Source organism: Trypanosoma rangeli (genome assembly GCF_003719475.1).
Source record: "Trypanosoma rangeli strain AM80 chromosome Unknown Tra_15.4_contig_00155, whole genome shotgun sequence".
Lineage (NCBI taxonomy): Eukaryota > Euglenozoa > Kinetoplastea > Trypanosomatida > Trypanosomatidae > Trypanosoma > Trypanosoma rangeli.
In genome coordinates this window covers 24545-43146 of record NW_021705902.1, presented here as the reverse complement: position 1 = coordinate 43146, position 18602 = coordinate 24545, and the positions used below count along the sequence as shown (strand labels likewise).

Below are 18602 nucleotides of genomic sequence, written 5' to 3'. Positions count from 1 at the left end.
TATATATATATATATATATATATATATGGAAACGAATATGCCGAGGAGAGCCGCAGAGCTTCTTTGTTGTGGTTCCTCCTTTTGGGCGGGGGGGGGGGGGGATTTTTTGTTATCCCGCTTTCTCCTCATTTTGCTCATTTTTTGCTTGTGTTATCCCCGGCACACCCCACACACACCAGCACGACCAACGTTTATTGTCCACTCAGCATTTAGGTGGTGAGAGTCGTACATGACCCTGCACGTATTTTCTTTCTTCTTTCTTTCTTTCTTCTCGCGTATGAATGTACTCGACTTCTCTTGCCCCTTCTGCTAGTAGTGAGTGAAATCTGGCAAAAGGGTAGGCGATAGAAGGGCTCATCCGTCACGGTGCCAGTAGGGGGGTCGTAACAAACGGGGCAGCTTTGGTGCCGCCTATACGAAGTACCTTGGGACCGCCTTGCTGGCGTTGTGGCGATACCGTTTCTGTTTGTATTCTGCATGTTATTGAGGATTTGTTGCACAATAACCGTGCTGACGGCAATCATCACCACAACCGCAGCAGGAGCAGTAGCTTCGCAGAGTAGATGTAGCAGCAGACCTATTTACTACGCGTCGGAATGTCTGGAAATGAAGGAGTGTGCGTGGTGTTGTGAGAAACCTGTGGGGCAGCAGTGTTTTGATAAACTGAGGTCCGCTTCCTCAGCGCTGGCATGCGCTGAGTATGCGATTGTAAATGATACCAACACCAGATGCGGAGATCTCTGCGCTGTGACCCACGGTGACTGTGAAAGCTGTCAAGAAAGAAATTGGTGCTACTTTTGCATTTCCTCCTCCATGTGTCAGCCCCCATACGCGTCGTGCTCAAGCGGCCAAGTCATCCAGTTGTGTAGCATGCAGAATATTGAGAGAAATGAGATGCATTACTTCATGATTGTCATGGGTGTGGGAGGGGCACTGATAATGCTCTCAATGTTTGGAGGCTTGGTGCTGTTATCCCTGCACGTGCGTCAGCGGAGAAGAGAAGATGAACAGCCCTTGTTGGAGGACGAGCGAACGCCGTTTCTTCATGACGCCAGAGCCGCCGATGCTGTCAGCCCGCGTACCGTTGGTGACCCCACCATCAACAGCAATATCGATGCTAACATCACTGCCGATGAGTTCCCTCCTGGCACGGCGTCGAGTGGTGCGTGTAGTCACGGCGAGACACGGCCTGAGGCTGCCGTGGAATCCTCTGCAGTGCATGACACTAGGGAGGGAGAGGCCGCCGAGGTTCATCTGCCGACGCCCCGGTCAGCTAAAGTGAGCACGGGGGATGATGATTCGATTTGCTTTTTGTGCCTTGATGCGAACCCGTCGGTGACGTTTCTTCCATGCTACCACACCTGCTGCTGTGAGGCATGCAGCAACAAGCTACGCCCAACCCGCGGTGATGTCCTGACGTGCCCTTTTTGTCGTGCCAAGATAGAGGCGATGGTGAGCCTGCATAGTGTCTTGATGCAGGCGCGTTTGCTGTGATGATGTTTACGTTCCATCGCCACCACTCGCAGTTGCATAAACGCAAAGAGGCTTAAAGAAAAAGCGTGGTTGTGGCTTTTTTTTTCTTTTGTTTGTTTCACGAGCTGCCGCGACAGAAGCTACTCATTGGTTTAGGAAGGGGCCTAGTGGATACATTTGAGCGTGTGAGTGTGGGTGCGGGGGGCAATTAGAGGGCGAATGAAACTTTTTTTTCAGTTATTGAAGTGCGTCTTTCTTGTGTTCGTTTCCAATGTGTTTGTTTTTCTGAGAGACGACTACTGCTCCAGTCGCGCTCACGGGGAGGGGGGATATTATATTACCTTTGTGTTTGTGTGTGAGCGTGTAACTTTTTGTTGTTGTTCACCGTGTGGCCTTCTTGCTGGTGGATTTTTTAATTTATTTTGTTTTTTTTTGTTTTGTGTGTGTGTGTGTGTGTTCTTTCTTTTTCACTGACTTTGCGACGTCGCTGTGTGTGCGTGTGAGGTGTGTAAATGTGTGTTATCCTTCACACTGGCTCTTTCTGCGTGTGCGTGCGCGCACGTCGTCTGTTGTATTGGCGCTTGTTTTCCTCCCCCCCCCCCCCCCCCCCCTCCCTTTTTTTTTATGTTGCAGTTAGGAGGCGGGTTTGGCCTAGTTACGCATGGCCTCAACGCGGTACAGAGTGTTTGAGAAGTCGGGCGGCCTGGGCGAAGTCGTGCAGGTGACCGTAAGAGACGTAGGCGTGAACACCGGGGAAAACACACCCGCACTCTTCGTTTCACCACTGCGGGATACCGCAGCGTCAACGGGTGGCAGGTTGTTTTGCCCGTACAACGAAGCTGCGTGCGCTGCCTGCGCACATAGGCAGCAGCGCATGCAGCGGCTGGAGGCGCGGGTGGCGCAGCTGGAGCAGCAGTTGCGCGTCAACGACATTCTGGGTGCGTTGATGAGTAGTATGGAGGTGCAGCGGACGGCCCCCAGAAAGGACGGCGGTGCGAGACGCTCACGGTCGTCGCGTTCACGTTTCTCGCCTGAGCAGAAGGCGGAGGCGGAGGCGTCAAATGAGACACTGCTGGAGATGATGCAAGAGGAGCTCAAGCGTCAGGATCTGCTTCACGCCTTGATGGACCTTATGGAGCGTCCAACGCATGCGGAACGGATGGAGATCATGAAACCCGTGCCGAAAACGGCGGTGAAACTTTTGTTTACTCCTCCCAAGAAAGCGTCCTCTGGTGCCGTGGCAAAAAGTACGATGTAAAGGAGGCACAACCGCAGAATAAAGGTGGAGAAGAAGCGGGATGCGTGGAAGCTGTGGAATATGTCCCACTGCTGTTTGCTTCGCCTATACGTCGGTTGCGCCAGTGCTGCTTTCTGGCCGAATCCCCCCCCCCCCCCCCCCGTTTTTATTAGGGTTCTACCCGTAGTTGCTGATGATAATGGCGTGCCTCATCACTTCATTCTGCTCTTATTGCGTACGCTCACGTTCATTGTTCCTCGTGTGCATGCTCGTCATTTATTTCTTCCTTTGCTTGCACGCTGGAAAACAAATATAAAAAAAAAGCTAAAAAAGGGTGGAGGACGCGTGTACTGCGATGGCCAGCATGATGGCGCGGCTCAGCGCCGGTGTATTCCCCCCACGGAGGCCCGGGCAGACCGATGGTGACCTTCGCAAGGAACTCAACGAACGCAAGGCTCCGCGTGACTCGACAATTCTCACTCGCACCGAGTTGGACATCGTACGTGACATGATCGCCGGGAAGATGGTTATGTCGTTGCCGCTACAAAGCGTCATGCGGCTGCGAACCGCTGCCGCAATTGAGCACAAGCAGCTCATGCAGGAGTACGACGCTCAGCATCGTCAGAACGGCGTGGAGGATAAGACGCTTGAAGACATTGAGGAGGAGCAGCAGCAGCGCCTTCACCTGGAGCGGGCGAAGAACCTCATTGATAACCAGTTTGAGGAGGTGCGAGCGATGAATCAAGTTGTGATGGAGGCAAAGTGCCTCGCCATCCGCAACGCGCAGCTGTTGGAGAAGAAGCGTCACAAAGAAGAGCAGCGAAAGCAGGAAGATGAGCTGGAGAAGATGATGGTGCTTGAGTCCAACAAGGCGCAGCGCATATACGAGGAGCGGGAGCGGCAGCAGAAGGAGGGCCGCATGAAGAACCTGGCGGTGATCCGGGCGCAGCTAGACGAGCGGGACATTGACCGAATTCAGAAGCTTGAGGCTCATCAGCAGGAGAAGGAGGCGATGACGCGCCATATTGAGCAGCTGCGGGAGGAAGAAGCCGCGGAGAAGCTGCGCCGGCAAGAGGCCGCACGACGCCTTATGGAAGACGCCGCGCTTTCCAACGCGGAGCAGATCAAGCTGAAGAAGCGGCAGCAGGAGCTGGAGTTAGCGGAGGATAAACGTGTAGCGGAGTACATAAAGGAGAAGGAGGAACGTGAGCGCCGTTTCGCGGAGAAGCAGCAGCGCATACGCGAGGAAAAGGAGCGGGAGATTGCCAGGGTGCGGGCGCAGCAGCAGCGGGTGCAGGACAAACAGGCCGAACTGGACGAAATCCGTGCCAAACGCGCTCAAGAGGCACATGCGCGAGAGACGCAACGCAAGGAGAAGGAGCGGAAGGAACACGAACGAGCCATCCTGCAAGACTTGGCACACGTTCGCGAGCAGCAGATGGAGGAGCGCAAGCGCATCAAGGCGCAGCAACACCAGCAGGAGCTGGAGGAGCTGGAGCACATCGTCGCTATACAAAAACTTGCGCTTGAGAAGGATCAAGAAAGGAAGGCGCGGGCGCAGCAGCTGCATGAAGAAAATTCCCTTGCAGTGCTTAAGCAGATCATGGAGGTGGAGGAGCGCCGGCGCCACGAACGTCAAGAGCATGTGGCGGAGGGCAATCAAATCTTGATGCAGATGCGGGACCGTGAGGCGGCGATCGAGGCCATCCGTCAGCGGAAGCTGGCAGAGTTAGAGGAGCTAGGTGTACCTGAGGAATACTCAAAGGCGCTGATGAAGAAAATCAGGGTGCGGGGTGCTATGTGACCCAATGTCTCCCTCCACGCTCTCCCGATGCCCCAACTGCAAGGACCAGACGCTTCTCTTTTTCTTATGACTACTATACTAGTAGTAAGACGGTCGCTACAAGCATCGCCACCAGCAATAACGACGGTAGACTGAAGCAGTTGTTATTGCCTGCGTGTGTGCGGGGGGGTTCTGATTATTTGTCCCCCTCCGTTGACCTTTTTCTATCTTTCCGTTTTTTCCCTTTTTCATCCCCTTCCTGCTCGTCACCCTTCTCCAAGTTTCGTCTGTCATGGAGAGAAGGCTGGAGGCTGGAGAGGAAAGGAGAGGGTGTGGGGTTACGGGAATGCTTTTGATGTTTGTTGTTTTACGTTCAGAAAGCCAGCAGGAGAGGTTTATGTATGATAGAGACGGATGTATGCCCTCCCGCACAGTCGGATGTTTGTTTGTTTGTTTGATTTTTTTTCTTTTTTATAATGCTGCTGTTGTTGTTGATCGTACGTTTTGTCTCACCTTTTCACCCTCCGGTGTTGTGCAGATGTCTTCTACTGCCTGCCAACGCCCCCGCGGTGCATCCCCGTGTGCTCCTCCCCGACTCTTCCTCGCTGGAAGCAGTACCAGGTGCTCCGACGGTCTGGGCGGAAAGGCTCAGCGGACAAAAATTTTTAAAACGGGAGCGGAATCAAGCCACCCCACAACAAGGGGAAACACAAACACACAAGGCTGAGAAAAGGAGAAGGGGGGAACCGCAACAACAACGAAGAAGAAAAGAGGAGCAAGTAGGCCCAAGAAGGGAAAGAGTGGAATAGAATGGGGAACCGGCAGACGGCACCGGCTGCGCAGCATCTAGTTGGGGGACCAAAAACATTTTACCTCGTCTCAGGTAGGCCAACTATCCGCTACATTGGTCAGCCGCCTATCACAGGTCCGCTCATCTTCCACCTTGACACCGATCAAGTGGACGATGCTGAAGGGGTTGACCGCGCTGAGACGATTCATCTTCCAGTGGCCGTTCCGTCACGGCAGTCGTTTAGGCTGACGCAATTTGACCCGAAGAACAAGGAGGCCGGGTTTTTGCTTTCGTTTTCGATTACCATGTTGGAGCCGGGGCGGACGCTTCGGGTGCTTGCCGGCGTGGATATTGAGTACCACGTTGGAGAAGGGGTGTTGTTGATGCAATCGGAGCGAAGTCAGAACCCTTTTTGTTTGTTTGAGTATGTCTCACCAGAGGAGTTCCAGGAGGAGATTGTGGTTAGCGAACCTCTACACATTGAGCGGCTGAGGAAGGCAAACTTCAGATACGCAGAGAACAGGGTAAGGCGGCTGGTGTACGCACCTATTGCTATTGAGCTTTTGTACGAGGCACCTGCGGATGAGGCTCTTTCTTACCCTCAACACGCTCTCAGCGCAAGCAATGCTGTTCCTGTCTCCATCTCAAGGCGGGAGTGTGGGGCTGACGGGAACCGCCTCAGTGCCGCCTGTTGCACATCCTCACCCCCATCCACGGTGAGGATAGCGCAATACACCTTTCTCAACATTCCCGACGGTGTACGAGGGCATACAACGTTGCCGTTTCTGCCACAAGGTGAATCCTCAGAGAGAGAAACGCGGCCGGTCTATGAGGCAAAGATGGTGCAGCAGTTGCTGCAGCACGGCACAGAAGTATACGAGTTAGCTGACGTGTATGACCTTGGTGGCGACTACAACACTATCGATAGCAATGGTGAAGAGGAGATGGATCTCTGCGTTATTTGCCTGACAAGTGCCAGAAACACAACAATTTTGCCGTGTCGCCACATGTGTCTTTGCCACGAGTGCGCCAGCGTGTTGCGATTTCAACAAAGCAACTGCTGCCCTGTTTGCCGCGCCAATATTGAGCGTGTCATGACAATTTGAGATGTTGTGCTTAGGACTGTTGAAGGGATGACGGTGCCGATGGAAGTGGTGGCGAAAGTATCAGTTGCTTAGCGACACACGTGCATGCACGCATATATTTATCTATATGTATAAACATGCAGATGCATGGTGGAAATACGTCTTCTTTTGTCTTCTTCTTTTTCCAGACGGTTTGACTATTTTGGAGGATCTCGGTGTCGTTTATTCGTTTGTTTGTTTACTTGTTTGTTTGTTTGTGGCTTGCTATGACTATTTATATTTGTTTGTTTAATGGGTTTTGCTTCCAGTTACGTTGTTTGATGTTTTTGCTTTTGCACATATCTCCATTGTTTGCTGATGTAGCACCGGTGGTTGTTTGTTTGTTTGTTTCCTTCTTTCTCCTTCTCCCCCCTCCTCCGACGTGGCGAAGGCCGTGTCCTCTTAACGCATCCCTCATTCTCGCTTCTGTTCTCTCCCCCTACACACACACGCACCTCTTTCTCTCTGACTGTGTCTGCCAGCGCCGCCGCCGAAGGCAGTCCCCGTGGGACCGTAAATTTGCCTTCTTCTTTTCCTTTTCGTTTCTCCCTGCGGAAAATTTGCAGTCATGTCATACGCAGCCCTCGCGGCGGCAGGCAAAAATGAGGATGTCGCAGGGAACGCGGATGGTGTGAGCCACTGGTGTGGCAGTGCGGGCAGCAGCGCCATGGATACGGCCCGGATGTCTCGACGTGCACTGCACCGGAAGGCCGTGAAGAAGTTTAATGAGCGGCGGAAGAAGGAGGAACAAAAACGGTTGGCGGAAGCGCGCGATGGGAATTTGCTGAGCCCTAACGAGACGAGTGAGAGCAATAGAGGCGGTAGTGAAAGAAGTGCCACCTCTAACCACGACGGGTGTGTGCAGGTTCCCGCCGTAGCACTGAGTCATGCGGGTTCCCTGGCAAAACCAGCATTGATACATAAGTGGGAGTTTGATTTTTTTTTCCGCACAGTGCCGTCCGAGTTGTTGCAGACGTGTGCGGAATCGATGAATCAAGATGGCGCACCGCCTCCACCGCCTGCCTCCTCGTCGCTTTACACTGCAGAGGAGCAGTCGCTTGTTGTGCTGAAGGACGACAAGCAGCGAAATCCAGGTGGGTCCATGCCCTTAAAGACCCTTATGCAGAGCAGTATCACAAAGAGCATTCATGTGCGGCGGGTGGAGGGGGTTCCGCCGCTTCCCATGACAAGGCCCATGCAGCCTGGAACCGACCTGGATCAGCCGACCTGGAATTACCTGCTTCCGGACACAACGTACAATGTGCATCAGCACGCTCCTGGCTTTGAACGTGATGAGAACGCAGCGAAGCGGTCCTTGCTTTCCTGTGCCGTGCAGGAATGGCGTGGTGGCGAAGAGAACGTCCTGTTGCTCTCTACAGGGGAGACGCTGAGGAGTGTGTTTGAATCTACCTACTACCCTGAGAAGCCACTCGCGTTGGAAGTGAGACGAATGGGGCCCACATTGTTGATAGACTCACACAGTGCAAAGGATTTTAGCACCAGGGTGCGTGACATGCGCGAGAAGGCACTGCTGGGTAAAGCGCTCTACCGCATTCACAACGATGTTTTCTCTCGGATGGAAATGAACAATGTCAGCTATAGTGCTGCGGGCGGTGGGGTTGTGACACTGCCGACACACCGTGTTGGGTCACTCGCGCTTTTAAAGGAAACGCGAACGCTGAGTCGGTATTCACACATCCTCTCATGGGAGATTGGGTTAATGGAGGTATTGGTGGGCATTGATACCCCAATTGTGATCGACCGCAGGGACAATACGGAGTCTGTGCTAAAGTTAGAGGATACTTCGGTTGTCATGACGCCGCAGGAGATTCAGCGAGATGCGTTGCGGTGCTGGTTTGACGCAACACTGGCGAATGTGCCGCAGGTTGGCATTTACGTGCATAACGATGGTATTATTAAGCGCTATGAGGTGCGAAAAGTGCAGGAGTTGCTTGGAATTGTGGAGGGAAACATGGCCACGGCCGCCATGAATTTCACGATGAATGTGCTGCAGTGGCTGGTTAAGCAGTGTGGCAAGGACGGCATGACGTACGCAGTCATACGCAACTACGAGTCAGGGCTGTTGGAGATTTACGAGTACTCCAGAGACGAGCGTCTTGAGAAGTTTCTCCCTGAGGATGCCGCGGGGGAGGGGGAGAGCACCACAAACGCCAAAAACAAGGCTGGATCCCCCAATGACAGCGGGAAAGAGGGAGTTGAGGAGAATATTGAGGCGTCAAAAACAAAGGAGGAACTGCACGCCGAAGAGAACGAGCGGCTAAATTGGGGTTTGGCGACTATGTGCTTTCGAATGGGGATGCATCTAAAAGACTCAGAGACTAAGGCGCCGGACGCCCTTTCGCTTCTACTACGCAGCTTTGCCGTATATTTCATGCAACGTGCGAAGATGGATGAGGCGTGCAATCATGTGTGCAAAATCGTCAAATGCCTCCCTGGACTTATCGGTCGCATGATTGACACTCAAAAAGCAGCACTTGAGGAGGAAGGAGGCATCATTCAGTTGCCGGAGCTCTACCGAGAAGCCTTGCTGACCTGTGGCCGCTTTGAGGTGCGCCTTCAGGAGGCCGCATACGACGAGGCTCTTTGCGTTGCCACACGACGGGCTTTCTTGCGGTGTCTTCTGCCGTGTAGTGCCGCGGTATGTGTGTGCGTTGCACGCGCTATGGAACAATTTGCTGCGGAGCGACGTGTGTATATGCGGCTGCGGACGGAGAGTAATCGTGGCAGTAATGTGCACATTCACAGTCTTATCGCGAAGGATCTTCTGCAGGTCGTCGTGGAGGGTCTCCTGCGCCTGGAGCAGATGAGCCGGATGTTGAAAAGCGATGCAGTTTTGACGCAGGGCCTGCCGCTAGCCACCAACAACGTGGAGACACTGGCGTTGGTGGATACGAGGACGGACTTGCTTAACGTGACCCCTCTTGAGGCCACCCTGTGGGAGCTCTACACCGACGTTGTGCTTCTTGTCATGAGTGACCGGACGCCGTTTACGGCGGAGGTGCTGCTGGAACTCAGCCGGCGCATCAAAGCACGCGAGGAGGCACGTCTTCGTTGTCATCGTCGCAGCAGCAGCAGCAGCAGCAGCGGTAACAGCGGTGAGCACAAGAATGACTGCGACGACGTCGACAGCAACAACAACACACAGACGTCCGTCGCAGGGGAGTCAACGCTTGCGTGGCTGTCAGCCATCACGCCGGATGTGGTGTCGCTCTCATTCACCGCTCTTCGGTTTCTCACAAAAGTGGGCCTCCAGTCCAAGCGGCTGCTCTCAAAGACGGCACAGGTGTACTATCATGTGGGGCACCACTACTTCCTTACCGACCGCTACACCAAGGCGCTCGAGTCGCTGCATCGGGCGCAGTCTCTCTTCAATGCGATGCAGCAGGCCCCGGCAGGCACAGTTTTTGGTGAGTGTTGCATCTCCTCCGCAACCGTCACGATACGCGACGTTCAGCAGACGCTGGGTGAGGTGTATGTTCGCATGACACGTCTTAAATCTCGTGTTGTGCCTGCGGAAATGAAGCTGAGTTTGCAGCGGCCGCTGCTGATGGGGGAGGTGCGGGCATTATCACAGGAGGAGGAAAACTTTTTCCGCCACGCGGTTGATGCCTTTACAAACTGTGAGGCAAAGGAACAGTTGGCGTCCGTCCTGAGGACGTACGCCGCGCGGCAGATTAGCCACATTGCCTTCAGTGGTCAGCAGGCAGACGTGGCAAAGGGTCGTCACATCTTTTCCATGCTGCGAAAGTCGGCAGAGCTAAGCTTCAGCACTGACGAAGTGGACTGGGAAGTGCTGCGGCTCTTTACCTGCGCCGCACATCATGCCGCGCTGCAACACCGGGCGGAGCAGATTGTGTCGCAGTGGACAACACACCTTGGGACAGCCGAGGGGGCATCTGTGCACATGCCGCTGAAGCTCATGTCCAGCGTACATCCGGTGGAGAGTGCGTTGCAGCTGGCTCTGGTGTTTCTGTCCCAGTTGGAGACGAAAAGGAACGCAAACACGCACCAAGCGATGCGGCTTGTGCGTGGGTGTGCCGCCCATGTTGTAATTGCAATTCATGATGCTCATGCAGCGAGCAAGTCACCTGGTGCCTTGCTGGTTCGTGCCGCGTCCACCTGGAAGGCGCGCTGCACTCATGAGTGGGTGTGTTACGTTGCAATGATGATAAGCCTTCGAGCCATGCGGGCTTTGGTGCGGCTGTTGCCAGGGGAGAAGGCATCGGAGGCGAAGCAGTTGCTTCGACGACTAATATGCATGGAGGAAAGCAAACACGAGCTACAAGCTAAGTCAGAGGTGTGCGTAGGCAAATGCCATTTTAGTTGCCTCTCCGAGACCCTTGTGGAGTCCTTGGAGGGTGTCGCTAAATGGTGACCATATGCACTTAAATATATATATATATATATATATTTATATATATCTCGTTTATTCTCTCTTTCTTTCCCTCTCTTCTTTGCTTGGGGCCCGCATTTTTTGCCTGTGACGGCGATTGACCAAATATGCATCTTTCCGAGTGCGTCTGTGCTAAGCAGTCTGTGTGGGCTCGCGGTTCACTGCCACCCCCCTGTCCCTATCCCAATGCCTTCCCAGCCGGCGGTGTTTGCTCGGGCGTAATAATGCATCGGGCGCCGTGGAATGGAAGTTGAAGCTGTAGGGAAAAAAAGGGACCAAATAAAAAAAAAATGGAAAAGGAAACCGGGTGGAAAAAAGAGAGAAAAAAAAGAGCGAGAAATAAATTTTCCTATTCACACGTTCTGTTGGACGGACGTCGTCGCCCCACGCTCTGCTTCTTCTACCCCCTTGTTGGTTCTTTCCGTCCCCACACAAACAACCCCGCATCGGCTCCTGCCACCGCCACCCACGACCAAACGATTGACATTTGTGCAGGTGTGTGTGTGTGTGTGTGTGTGTGTGGTTCTTTCGAGGGGGGTGTAGCGAAGGCGGCGGTGGTGCGAGAGCACGATGCAACGTGTTGGCTGCGGTCTTGTGCGGTCTGGGCAGGGTTGCTGCCGCTCGACGGTGCTTCACTGCAGTCTGGCGGCCATCTCGACCGGTGTCTTCGATCATTTGCCGTTTCAGAACCGCCGTCGGCACACCTTCAACACTCTTCCTTTGCATGACGCCAACCGGTTTGGAGGTCGCACGGCGTACCTGCGGGAGATTGGCCCGGTGAACATAAAGAAGAGTGGCCGCCGCTTCAAGAAGGACCTGCGGACGGTGCAGTTTAACGTTGACATCTGGTGCGCGCAGCAGACGCTGCGGAAGCGGTGGAAGCAGCGGGACTGGGAGGTGGTGGAGGTGCCCTTTCGGCTGGCACCTGCGGAGCAACAGCGCGTCATACCAGAGATATACACCGATGTGCCGCAGATGACCGACCCTGAGCGTCACGACTTCAGCAACATTCGAAATAAAGTATACGACCGTGAAGAGCTGCAGGGCGTGCTCTTTGGGAGCGCCGGGCCGCTGCCCTACCCTCCCCTGCAGCGCATTGACAAGCAGGCCATGACGTTGGAGAAGTTCCTGTAGAGGAAGGGAGGGAGGAGGTGGGGCAAGCACGAACAACGCCACGAAAGCAGAGGATAGCAAAAAGAAGGGGGAAAAAAAAGGATTGCGGTTGCCATCTACTCTCTCCCCACCACCCCACCGCCCCCCTTTTTTTTTCCTCACTCTCTCTTTGTGTGTGTCTGTGTGTTTCTGTCACTTCGCTTTTCGTGGTTGCATGAAGTTCTGCCGTCTTGCTTTATTGTTTCTCTTGTTGTTTTATTCTGGCGTGTTGTTGGCTGCAATGTGCGCCGCTACGCACGGTAGAAGCACACGCGTTTCTAAGGAAGCAAGGTAGGGGTGGGTTGCTTGTTCAGCTGTGAGAGTGCCAGTCAGACGAAGTGAGGAGCCTTCTGGAGGAACAGCTAAAGAGGCAACGAAAAAAAAAAACGTAAAAGACAAGAACAGCAGCAGCAACGATAACACGCAGGAACAGGCAGGAGTACAATAACAACAGCAAAAGGGTGTCTAGTCATATTTCGATGGACGCGACATTTAGCAGCAACGCGGACCGCCTGGAGTACCTATACCTGAACCTAGTTGGTCAGCTGGTTCAGGTGCGCCTGGTAGATGGCTCGGCGCTGGAGGGTATCTTCGTCTCACGCACAGACGTTGACGCAGACACGGAGGCGGGCATTCTGCTTGGCTGCACTCGCTACCTCCCCTCCTCGAAGCACAAGTCGCTGGACCCCTCGTGCTTGGAGTTAGAGGAGGACATAAGCATCCCATACCGGGACATAGTGATGGTGGAGGTGCAGAACGCAAAGATTCGAACAGAAGTGCCTGGCCGAGCGGAAGCCACTCGCAGCGACTACGCCACCACCAAAATCGATTGGGCCGATGAGGGTGCCAATGAACTGCTGGACAGTGAACAGCACCAAACAGGGGCGTGGGACCAGTTCGAGACGAACGAGAAGAACTTTGGGGTAAAGACGACTTATAAGGAGGAGATCTACACCACTCGACTGGATCACAGCAAGATCACAGAGGAACAAAGGGCCCACGCGGATCGTGTTGCTCGTGAAATCGAGGTCTCCGCGACGCGTGGCATTGCCCACCGAATGGAGCGTGAGGAGGTGTTGAAGGATGATGGGGGCATGGATGAGGGCGCACTCCACTCGGATGTGCAGCGCCCACAGGAGAAGAAGAAAACATACACTCCTGCCGTTGTTGCTGCACGGAAGGCTGTCGGAGAACTTCAGCCGGTAGCCTCAGCTCCAGTGTCAATTGCACCGGCCGCCACAGCAGCAGGGATGGGGGTAGAAGATAATACGATGCGTCACAGAAGGGGCGATGAGGATAAGATTTCAATGCAGCATGATAACCACCCAAGGTCTCCTGGATTTAACCCTGCGGCACCACCGTATACGCCTATGAAGCCTGGAGGCGCTCATGCACCAGTGCTTGACTTTATGGCATCATTGGCCGAAGCGATCATGAACAACAACCAGTGCTACACGGCCCTTTCTAATTGGCCCGGTACCTGTATGTACTACGACCAGGACGATTCGTCATATTCGCAACACACCTACGAGAGTGCCGCTGTTCCACCGAACATGGGGGCAACGCCGCAGATGTACATGGGTCAGCAGCAGGGTATACCAGCACATCATAGAGCCTATCAAGGTGTGGGGGGGCGCATAAATCCGAACCAGCAGATGCCAATGCATCACATGCATGCCCCGTCATTTCATCAGCAGCATCAGCATCAGCCCCAGCCCCAACACCAACACCAACACCAACAACCGCCGCAGCAGTCGTTTCATGGTTACAGCAATTACATGCAGCAGCATTCAAACAACGCAGCTATGCAAGACTACCCACCCAATAAGGGAGCCCCACCAGGTCCTATGCGTAGCAACATGCGGCAGCCAAAGAGCAGCAGTGCCTCCCGTGTAGAACCGCAGCAACCGGTTAACGCTAACACTTCTGTTGCCCCTACACCGGTGTCCACCGTGGATAGCACACCAAACCCCGCCGCAGAGGTGAAGCACGCACCGAAGCTGCAGCGTGGTCGCGGTGGTGCCGCACCCCAACGCGGTGACACTGGCGACGGCGCGGGCGAGACGGCGGGTGGCAACACCGGTACTGTGAATTCCTCCGCTGGCCCAAAGAAGCGAGGTGGAAAGTAACAAGCACAGCCGTTAAGAAGAAAAAAAAACGAGGAGGTGGGGGGGGGAAAAAAAAATAAAAAAACATTAAACTGAAGTTTAACAAAAGAGAGAAAAAGAGGGAAGCAAAAAAAAAATATATATATATATTGAACGGAAGTAGTTGATAAGGCAGCTGAGGGAATGGGGAAGATGCATCTGGAGGATTGACGTACATCTGTATCTTTTGGAGGAGAGTGAGAGCACGACGAGGGATAGAATGGACGAAGAGGGGGGCACGAGAGACGACGACCAAACATGTGGAGGCGACGGTATTTCTGGAGGAGGATGGGGTGGCTGCGAGCGGCACAAAGAGGCATTCCGAGGAGGCACCAGCGGGCACCACCACCATCAACCACCATCCGCAGGAACTTAACATTTCCATCCGGTCCCTTCCCCCTCCCCTTCCCCCTCCCCCTCCCCCTCCCCCTCCCCCTCCTACACACACTCCCGTCACGTCAGACAACACATGGGAAAAGCTTGTTTCATGTCAACTCACGAAGAGGAAAGGTGAGTGGGCTAAGAAACACGCCAAAATCAACGGGCAGGAAAACAGAAAGAGGAGAAAAGAAGGGAAGGGGGAGGGGGAGGGGGGGGCGGTACAGATCCACAGGGATGTATATGCATGGCATATACACATCCGCGTGTGTGTGTCTGTGTGTGTCTGTGTGTGTGCGTGTGGTTATGTGCGGGGCCACCACCATGGGGGATACCTGCGCACTTGCAGCCGAAGAAAGTAAAAAAGCAAGGCATAACAAAAAGGGGGGTAACGATTTTTTTTAAAAAAGAAAAAAAGTATATATATATATTTAAAGAAATATGAAGGAACAAGAAAAAAAAACACCAACAAAAACTTGGTGTTATGCTTAACAACTATATTACCCCTTTATTTCCATGCTTTGCTCACCTACACAGACATAACACACACACACACACGCACATGCACGCATGCGCGCCCGTTTTTTTCATTTTTTTTCGTTATGAAATATTTGTTAACGCCTTATGCTCACCCCGCATTGGTTACTTCAAGTCACCACCACCGCCCCCCACCCCCTCCTCGCCCTTTTCGCTCCTCCACCTCGGCATGGCCGCTGCCGCCGTTCCGACGAGAAACAACGGTGAGAAGAAGGAACGACAAACAAACAAGCAAACGAAACAATTAATACATGGGCTGGGCGTGTGTGTCACTTATAGAAGTACAGGATGTGAAGCAGAAAAGAAAAAAAAATCGTCAGCAAGCAGCTGCAATGAATCAGGGAAAGAAAACACAAAACAAAGGGAACATGCGAAGGGAATATTTGTAACTATAAGCAAAACATACAACCACGACAACAGAAAACGAAGAGCAGCTACGACAAAGAGGGTCTCAGCACTCAGCTACGCCAACACTCACCCATCCGTCCACACATCCGTGCACACGTATTCACTGCTAGGCCGTCACGCTTGTGTTAGTGCCTGAATATTACTTGTGTCTGGAGCTTCGTTTCTCCCTGTCAGCTATTCGTTTTCCCGCGATGTGTCTTTTTTTTTTTTTTTTTCCTTAGAAAGACTGTCGGTGGGGTGAAAAAAAGAGGGAAGTGGAGTTTGTTTGTTTGTTTTTGTTGTTTGTCTTTTGGAGAGAGTCGAGTGCATGTCTGAGGGCTGTCGGGCGGCGGGTTGTGTTTTTCCACCGTTGCAAGGCGGCGGCTGTTTCTCGTCGCCCATCACTCAACACAAGAACACGCACGACTCAAATACAAATAGAACTCTTTGGTAAGACACTTGAGGAACACGTACGCGCAAGGGGATTCGGGAGCACGAGAAAGAGACAACGGAGAAGCAACCAGCACGTGGAAACCGCTGGGCGGGCGGGGGTGAGTTGGACATGAAAAGACTTCTGACAGCGAAGGAAAGCCAGAAGGAAGAAAAGAAGAACAGTGGAAGGGGTGGTTATTGTTTTTTTTTTTTCTTCTTCTTTTCTTTTCAAGGAGGTGAGAAGGAACTTGGCGTGGTTTTTCGTGGAGAAGGAGGGGGGATGCCGGCTGCAGAGGAGGCGTACGTTTTTCTCTTCTGTGCATTGTAACCCGAATATGTGTTTTATTATTATTATTTATTTATTTATTTTTCTGTTTCATGCAATTGCTGTGGGCGTGCTTCTCTACGACTAGCGGGGCGGAGGTGGGGGGGATTTCCCTCCTCGTTTCTTTTGCTGTTGTGTGTTTCTTGCCTGATTGTGAAGCAAAACTTTTGGCGCACGGTTCTGCCTCCCATGATGTTGACTTCTTTTTTTTTTTGGTTTTCCTTTTTATTGTGTGTGTGTGTGTTTGTTTGTTTGTTTGTTTTCTGCCTTTTGTTCTTTGGCTTTGTCCCCTGTTTGTAGTTCGACTCCTCCCGACGAAAACGCGTGCTTCACACCGCCGCCGGGTACAAGTGACACTCGTGGACGTCACAAGGGAGGGTGCAAGGCAGAGGCGTAAGGAAAGGTGGCCAGGAGTACCAGTGGTGCTAGGGACGTCTGAGCGGCATGCAGCTCAATAACCCCTTTATCACGCAGCCCGACGAGACGGAATTGGAGGAGGAACACGACAAGCAACGATCTCTGCTTGATAATTCGGAGAGGTGTTTTCTTGTGGAAGAGTGTGAACTCTCAGTCGAGGAGGCTGGGGATGAGAGCGACGATGATTGCTCTACACCACCGTACGTGCCGTGTCGCTGCCAGTTTGGTCTTTCTGCAGCGGCTTTTGTGATTCGTTTAGATTAACGCGACGGTTAGCTGCGTGAGTCGCAGAAGCTGGTTTACATTGTGTGTGTGTGTGTGTGTGTGTGTGTGTGTGCGACTCCTGGAATATATATATTCATCATATATATTCATCATGCCACAATGGCTGGAGTCGCTGTTGTATTTTGCTGTGCCGTGCCGTGACGTGACAGGTGTTATTGCCCCTGTAGGGACAACTTCCTTCCCCGCCACTATTCACCGTCATGTTTGTTTGCTTGGGCTTTTTCCACTTTTCTTTGTTTGTCCACATTTTTCCTTTTTTTTTTGTTGTTGTTGCGTACACGTGTCTACTTTGTAGAAGGAGCGGCTGGGGACGCGGGGTGTCGGATTTCACGCCACGGCGTGAGAGGAGAATTTAAAAACAAAAACAGAAACGGAGTCGCCAACAGCGGGTCAACATGACACAGCAAAACCCGCTAGATTTGTTGCATGATATGCGCCCATCGCCTTGGGGGCTGCGGTGCATCGCTCTTCACCCCGCCTCTCTCGCTTGTGCGGCGCTGCGGCAGTTAATAGTTGTTGCGGAGGAAAAACGACTCCACTCTGTCGGTGAGGGTGACAGGGAGGTTACGGTGCTCTTGACGCGTCTTGTGGAGTGGCCACTGCCCATTCTCGCTCGCTGTGCCTCCGCCCTGCACCAGCTGCGTGACATTGTGCGCGGGTGGATCGATGCGGCACAGGCAAAAACACTTCTCCCCCAGCCTTTATTGACGACGCCTCCTCCTGCGCATTATCAACGGCTGTACAACATCTGCCTCTGGCAGCGGCGTCACCCACTTTTTATCCTTACCCCTGTGCTTGACACCTTTGGCGCGCGGCTGTCGTGTGAGGCGCTTAATGATATGCTGGAGGCTCTTTCGCACCATCTGTTGGGCAGCTTGAGCAGCGTTCCTCACCTGCTACGCAGTGATGTGTTTATGACCTACCCTCGGCTTTCTTTCCCGCAGCAGCTGCAGCTGATGGAGTCCTTACGCACCGGTTATGCGCCGGAGAAATGTGAGGCGCCACCGCCACCGGAGTTGTATATTGGGGAGTACGTGCGCCACGTCCCGCCGCGCTTTGGGGTCAATACTCTGAATGCTGAGCGGTATGCAGAGTTACGGTGCGCCTTTGAACTGCATAAACGGGCAGGTGTAAGACGGCTTCTTTCATGTACACCGTAATCTATTTGCATTATTTCTTTGTAGTGTTATTGGGCCTCCTCACCTTGCTATGATTTTAACGTGTCGTGTGATTGTCGTTCCCACACACGCACACACACATCAACAGATTTGATTGTGTCATTGCGTTTTTTTTTGTTTTTGTTTGTTTGTTTCTTTTGTTGGTGGTGTGGGGGATATGTAACACATGCACCGCCTCTCTCTCTCTCTCTCTCTCTGAGAGTATGTGTGCGTGCACGCAGTTGTCATGAAAACAGTCGAAAAACAAAAAAAAAACTGATGTTGTGCGCCATTGCGTGATGCCTTCTCCGCTTTGGTGCCGATGTGCGTGTTTTACGGAGAAGTGACGGTGAGTGCGTTGTGCGGTTTTGGGATATTTTTATTTTTTGCCTCGTTGGTTATATGTTGACGCATCCATTGCGCGTCTCCCTTGACGCGTGGAGGGGGGGGGGGGGGCGGAACAGCATGTCTGTTGCCAGGCACCCGTAGAGCAGAGCACAGCCGCAGCCGCACAAGGCAACGGGGAGGAAGCAGAGGAGTTGGCCAATAAGTGCGAGTCTTCGT

The 18602-nt window shown here is 53.1% G+C and overlaps 8 protein-coding genes and 1 pseudogene across 8 annotated transcripts, besides 27 other annotated features; all 9 read left to right on the top strand.

The window, feature by feature from the left end:
* Positions 1–27: a microsatellite.
* A 218-nt stretch (positions 28–245) lies between these two features.
* Positions 246–270: a microsatellite.
* A 207-nt stretch (positions 271–477) lies between these two features.
* Positions 478–1494, top strand: TraAM80_05021 (uncharacterized protein; the record flags this gene model as incomplete). Its single annotated transcript, XM_029381917.1, has 1 exon — positions 478–1494. The coding sequence occupies one exon, from the start codon at positions 478–480 to the stop codon at positions 1492–1494; it is 1017 nt and encodes a 338-aa protein (XP_029238208.1).
* A 387-nt stretch (positions 1495–1881) lies between these two features.
* Positions 1882–1941: a sequence feature (GA-rich).
* Positions 1942–2061: 120 nt separating this feature from the next.
* Positions 2062–2088: a microsatellite.
* A 46-nt stretch (positions 2089–2134) lies between these two features.
* On the top strand, positions 2135–2731 carry TraAM80_05020 (uncharacterized protein; the record flags this gene model as incomplete). The annotated part of the gene is made up of 1 exon (XM_029381916.1): positions 2135–2731. One exon carries the CDS (start codon positions 2135–2137, stop codon positions 2729–2731), a length of 597 nt encoding a protein of 198 aa, XP_029238207.1.
* A 123-nt stretch (positions 2732–2854) lies between these two features.
* Positions 2855–2872: a microsatellite.
* Positions 2873–3065: 193 nt separating this feature from the next.
* TraAM80_05019 (flagella associated protein) lies at positions 3066–4514 on the top strand (the record flags this gene model as incomplete). Its single annotated transcript, XM_029381915.1, has 1 exon — positions 3066–4514. One exon carries the CDS (start codon positions 3066–3068, stop codon positions 4512–4514), a length of 1449 nt encoding a protein of 482 aa, XP_029238206.1.
* Positions 4515–4932: 418 nt separating this feature from the next.
* Positions 4933–4966: a microsatellite.
* Positions 4967–5303: 337 nt separating this feature from the next.
* Positions 5304–6389, top strand: TraAM80_05018 (zinc finger family protein; the record flags this gene model as incomplete). Its single annotated transcript, XM_029381914.1, has 1 exon — positions 5304–6389. One exon carries the CDS (start codon positions 5304–5306, stop codon positions 6387–6389), a length of 1086 nt encoding a protein of 361 aa, XP_029238205.1.
* Positions 6390–6588: 199 nt separating this feature from the next.
* Positions 6589–6658: a sequence feature (A-rich).
* Positions 6659–6737: 79 nt separating this feature from the next.
* Positions 6738–6766: a sequence feature (A-rich).
* A 209-nt stretch (positions 6767–6975) lies between these two features.
* Positions 6976–10803, top strand: TraAM80_05017 (uncharacterized protein; the record flags this gene model as incomplete). The annotated part of the gene is made up of 1 exon (XM_029381913.1): positions 6976–10803. The coding sequence occupies one exon, from the start codon at positions 6976–6978 to the stop codon at positions 10801–10803; it is 3828 nt and encodes a 1275-aa protein (XP_029238204.1).
* A 14-nt stretch (positions 10804–10817) lies between these two features.
* Positions 10818–10849: a microsatellite.
* Positions 10850–10857: 8 nt separating this feature from the next.
* Positions 10858–10888: a sequence feature (GA-rich).
* A 428-nt stretch (positions 10889–11316) lies between these two features.
* Positions 11317–11343: a microsatellite.
* A 48-nt stretch (positions 11344–11391) lies between these two features.
* TraAM80_05016 (uncharacterized protein) lies at positions 11392–11955 on the top strand (the record flags this gene model as incomplete). Its single annotated transcript, XM_029381912.1, has 1 exon — positions 11392–11955. One exon carries the CDS (start codon positions 11392–11394, stop codon positions 11953–11955), a length of 564 nt encoding a protein of 187 aa, XP_029238203.1.
* An 82-nt stretch (positions 11956–12037) lies between these two features.
* TraAM80_05015 (hypothetical protein) lies at positions 12038–12313 on the top strand (annotated as a pseudogene).
* A 139-nt stretch (positions 12314–12452) lies between these two features.
* Positions 12453–14102, top strand: TraAM80_05014 (putative ataxin-2; the record flags this gene model as incomplete). The annotated part of the gene is made up of 1 exon (XM_029381911.1): positions 12453–14102. One exon carries the CDS (start codon positions 12453–12455, stop codon positions 14100–14102), a length of 1650 nt encoding a protein of 549 aa, XP_029238202.1.
* Positions 14103–14149: 47 nt separating this feature from the next.
* Positions 14150–14218: a microsatellite.
* A 296-nt stretch (positions 14219–14514) lies between these two features.
* Positions 14515–14559: a microsatellite.
* Positions 14560–14689: 130 nt separating this feature from the next.
* Positions 14690–14720: a microsatellite.
* A 44-nt stretch (positions 14721–14764) lies between these two features.
* Positions 14765–14809: a microsatellite.
* A 220-nt stretch (positions 14810–15029) lies between these two features.
* Positions 15030–15069: a microsatellite.
* Positions 15070–15254: 185 nt separating this feature from the next.
* Positions 15255–15279: a microsatellite.
* A 362-nt stretch (positions 15280–15641) lies between these two features.
* Positions 15642–15658: a microsatellite.
* A 44-nt stretch (positions 15659–15702) lies between these two features.
* Positions 15703–15735: a microsatellite.
* A 314-nt stretch (positions 15736–16049) lies between these two features.
* Positions 16050–16084: a sequence feature (A-rich).
* Positions 16085–16195: 111 nt separating this feature from the next.
* Positions 16196–16231: a sequence feature (A-rich).
* A 148-nt stretch (positions 16232–16379) lies between these two features.
* Positions 16380–16466: a microsatellite.
* Positions 16467–16901: 435 nt separating this feature from the next.
* Positions 16902–16933: a microsatellite.
* A 343-nt stretch (positions 16934–17276) lies between these two features.
* On the top strand, positions 17277–18041 carry TraAM80_05013 (uncharacterized protein; the record flags this gene model as incomplete). The annotated part of the gene is made up of 1 exon (XM_029381910.1): positions 17277–18041. The coding sequence occupies one exon, from the start codon at positions 17277–17279 to the stop codon at positions 18039–18041; it is 765 nt and encodes a 254-aa protein (XP_029238201.1).
* A 107-nt stretch (positions 18042–18148) lies between these two features.
* Positions 18149–18166: a microsatellite.
* Positions 18167–18201: a sequence feature (A-rich).
* A 33-nt stretch (positions 18202–18234) lies between these two features.
* Positions 18235–18256: a microsatellite.
* Positions 18257–18600: 344 nt separating this feature from the next.
* Positions 18601–18602: part of a microsatellite that runs on past the window's edge.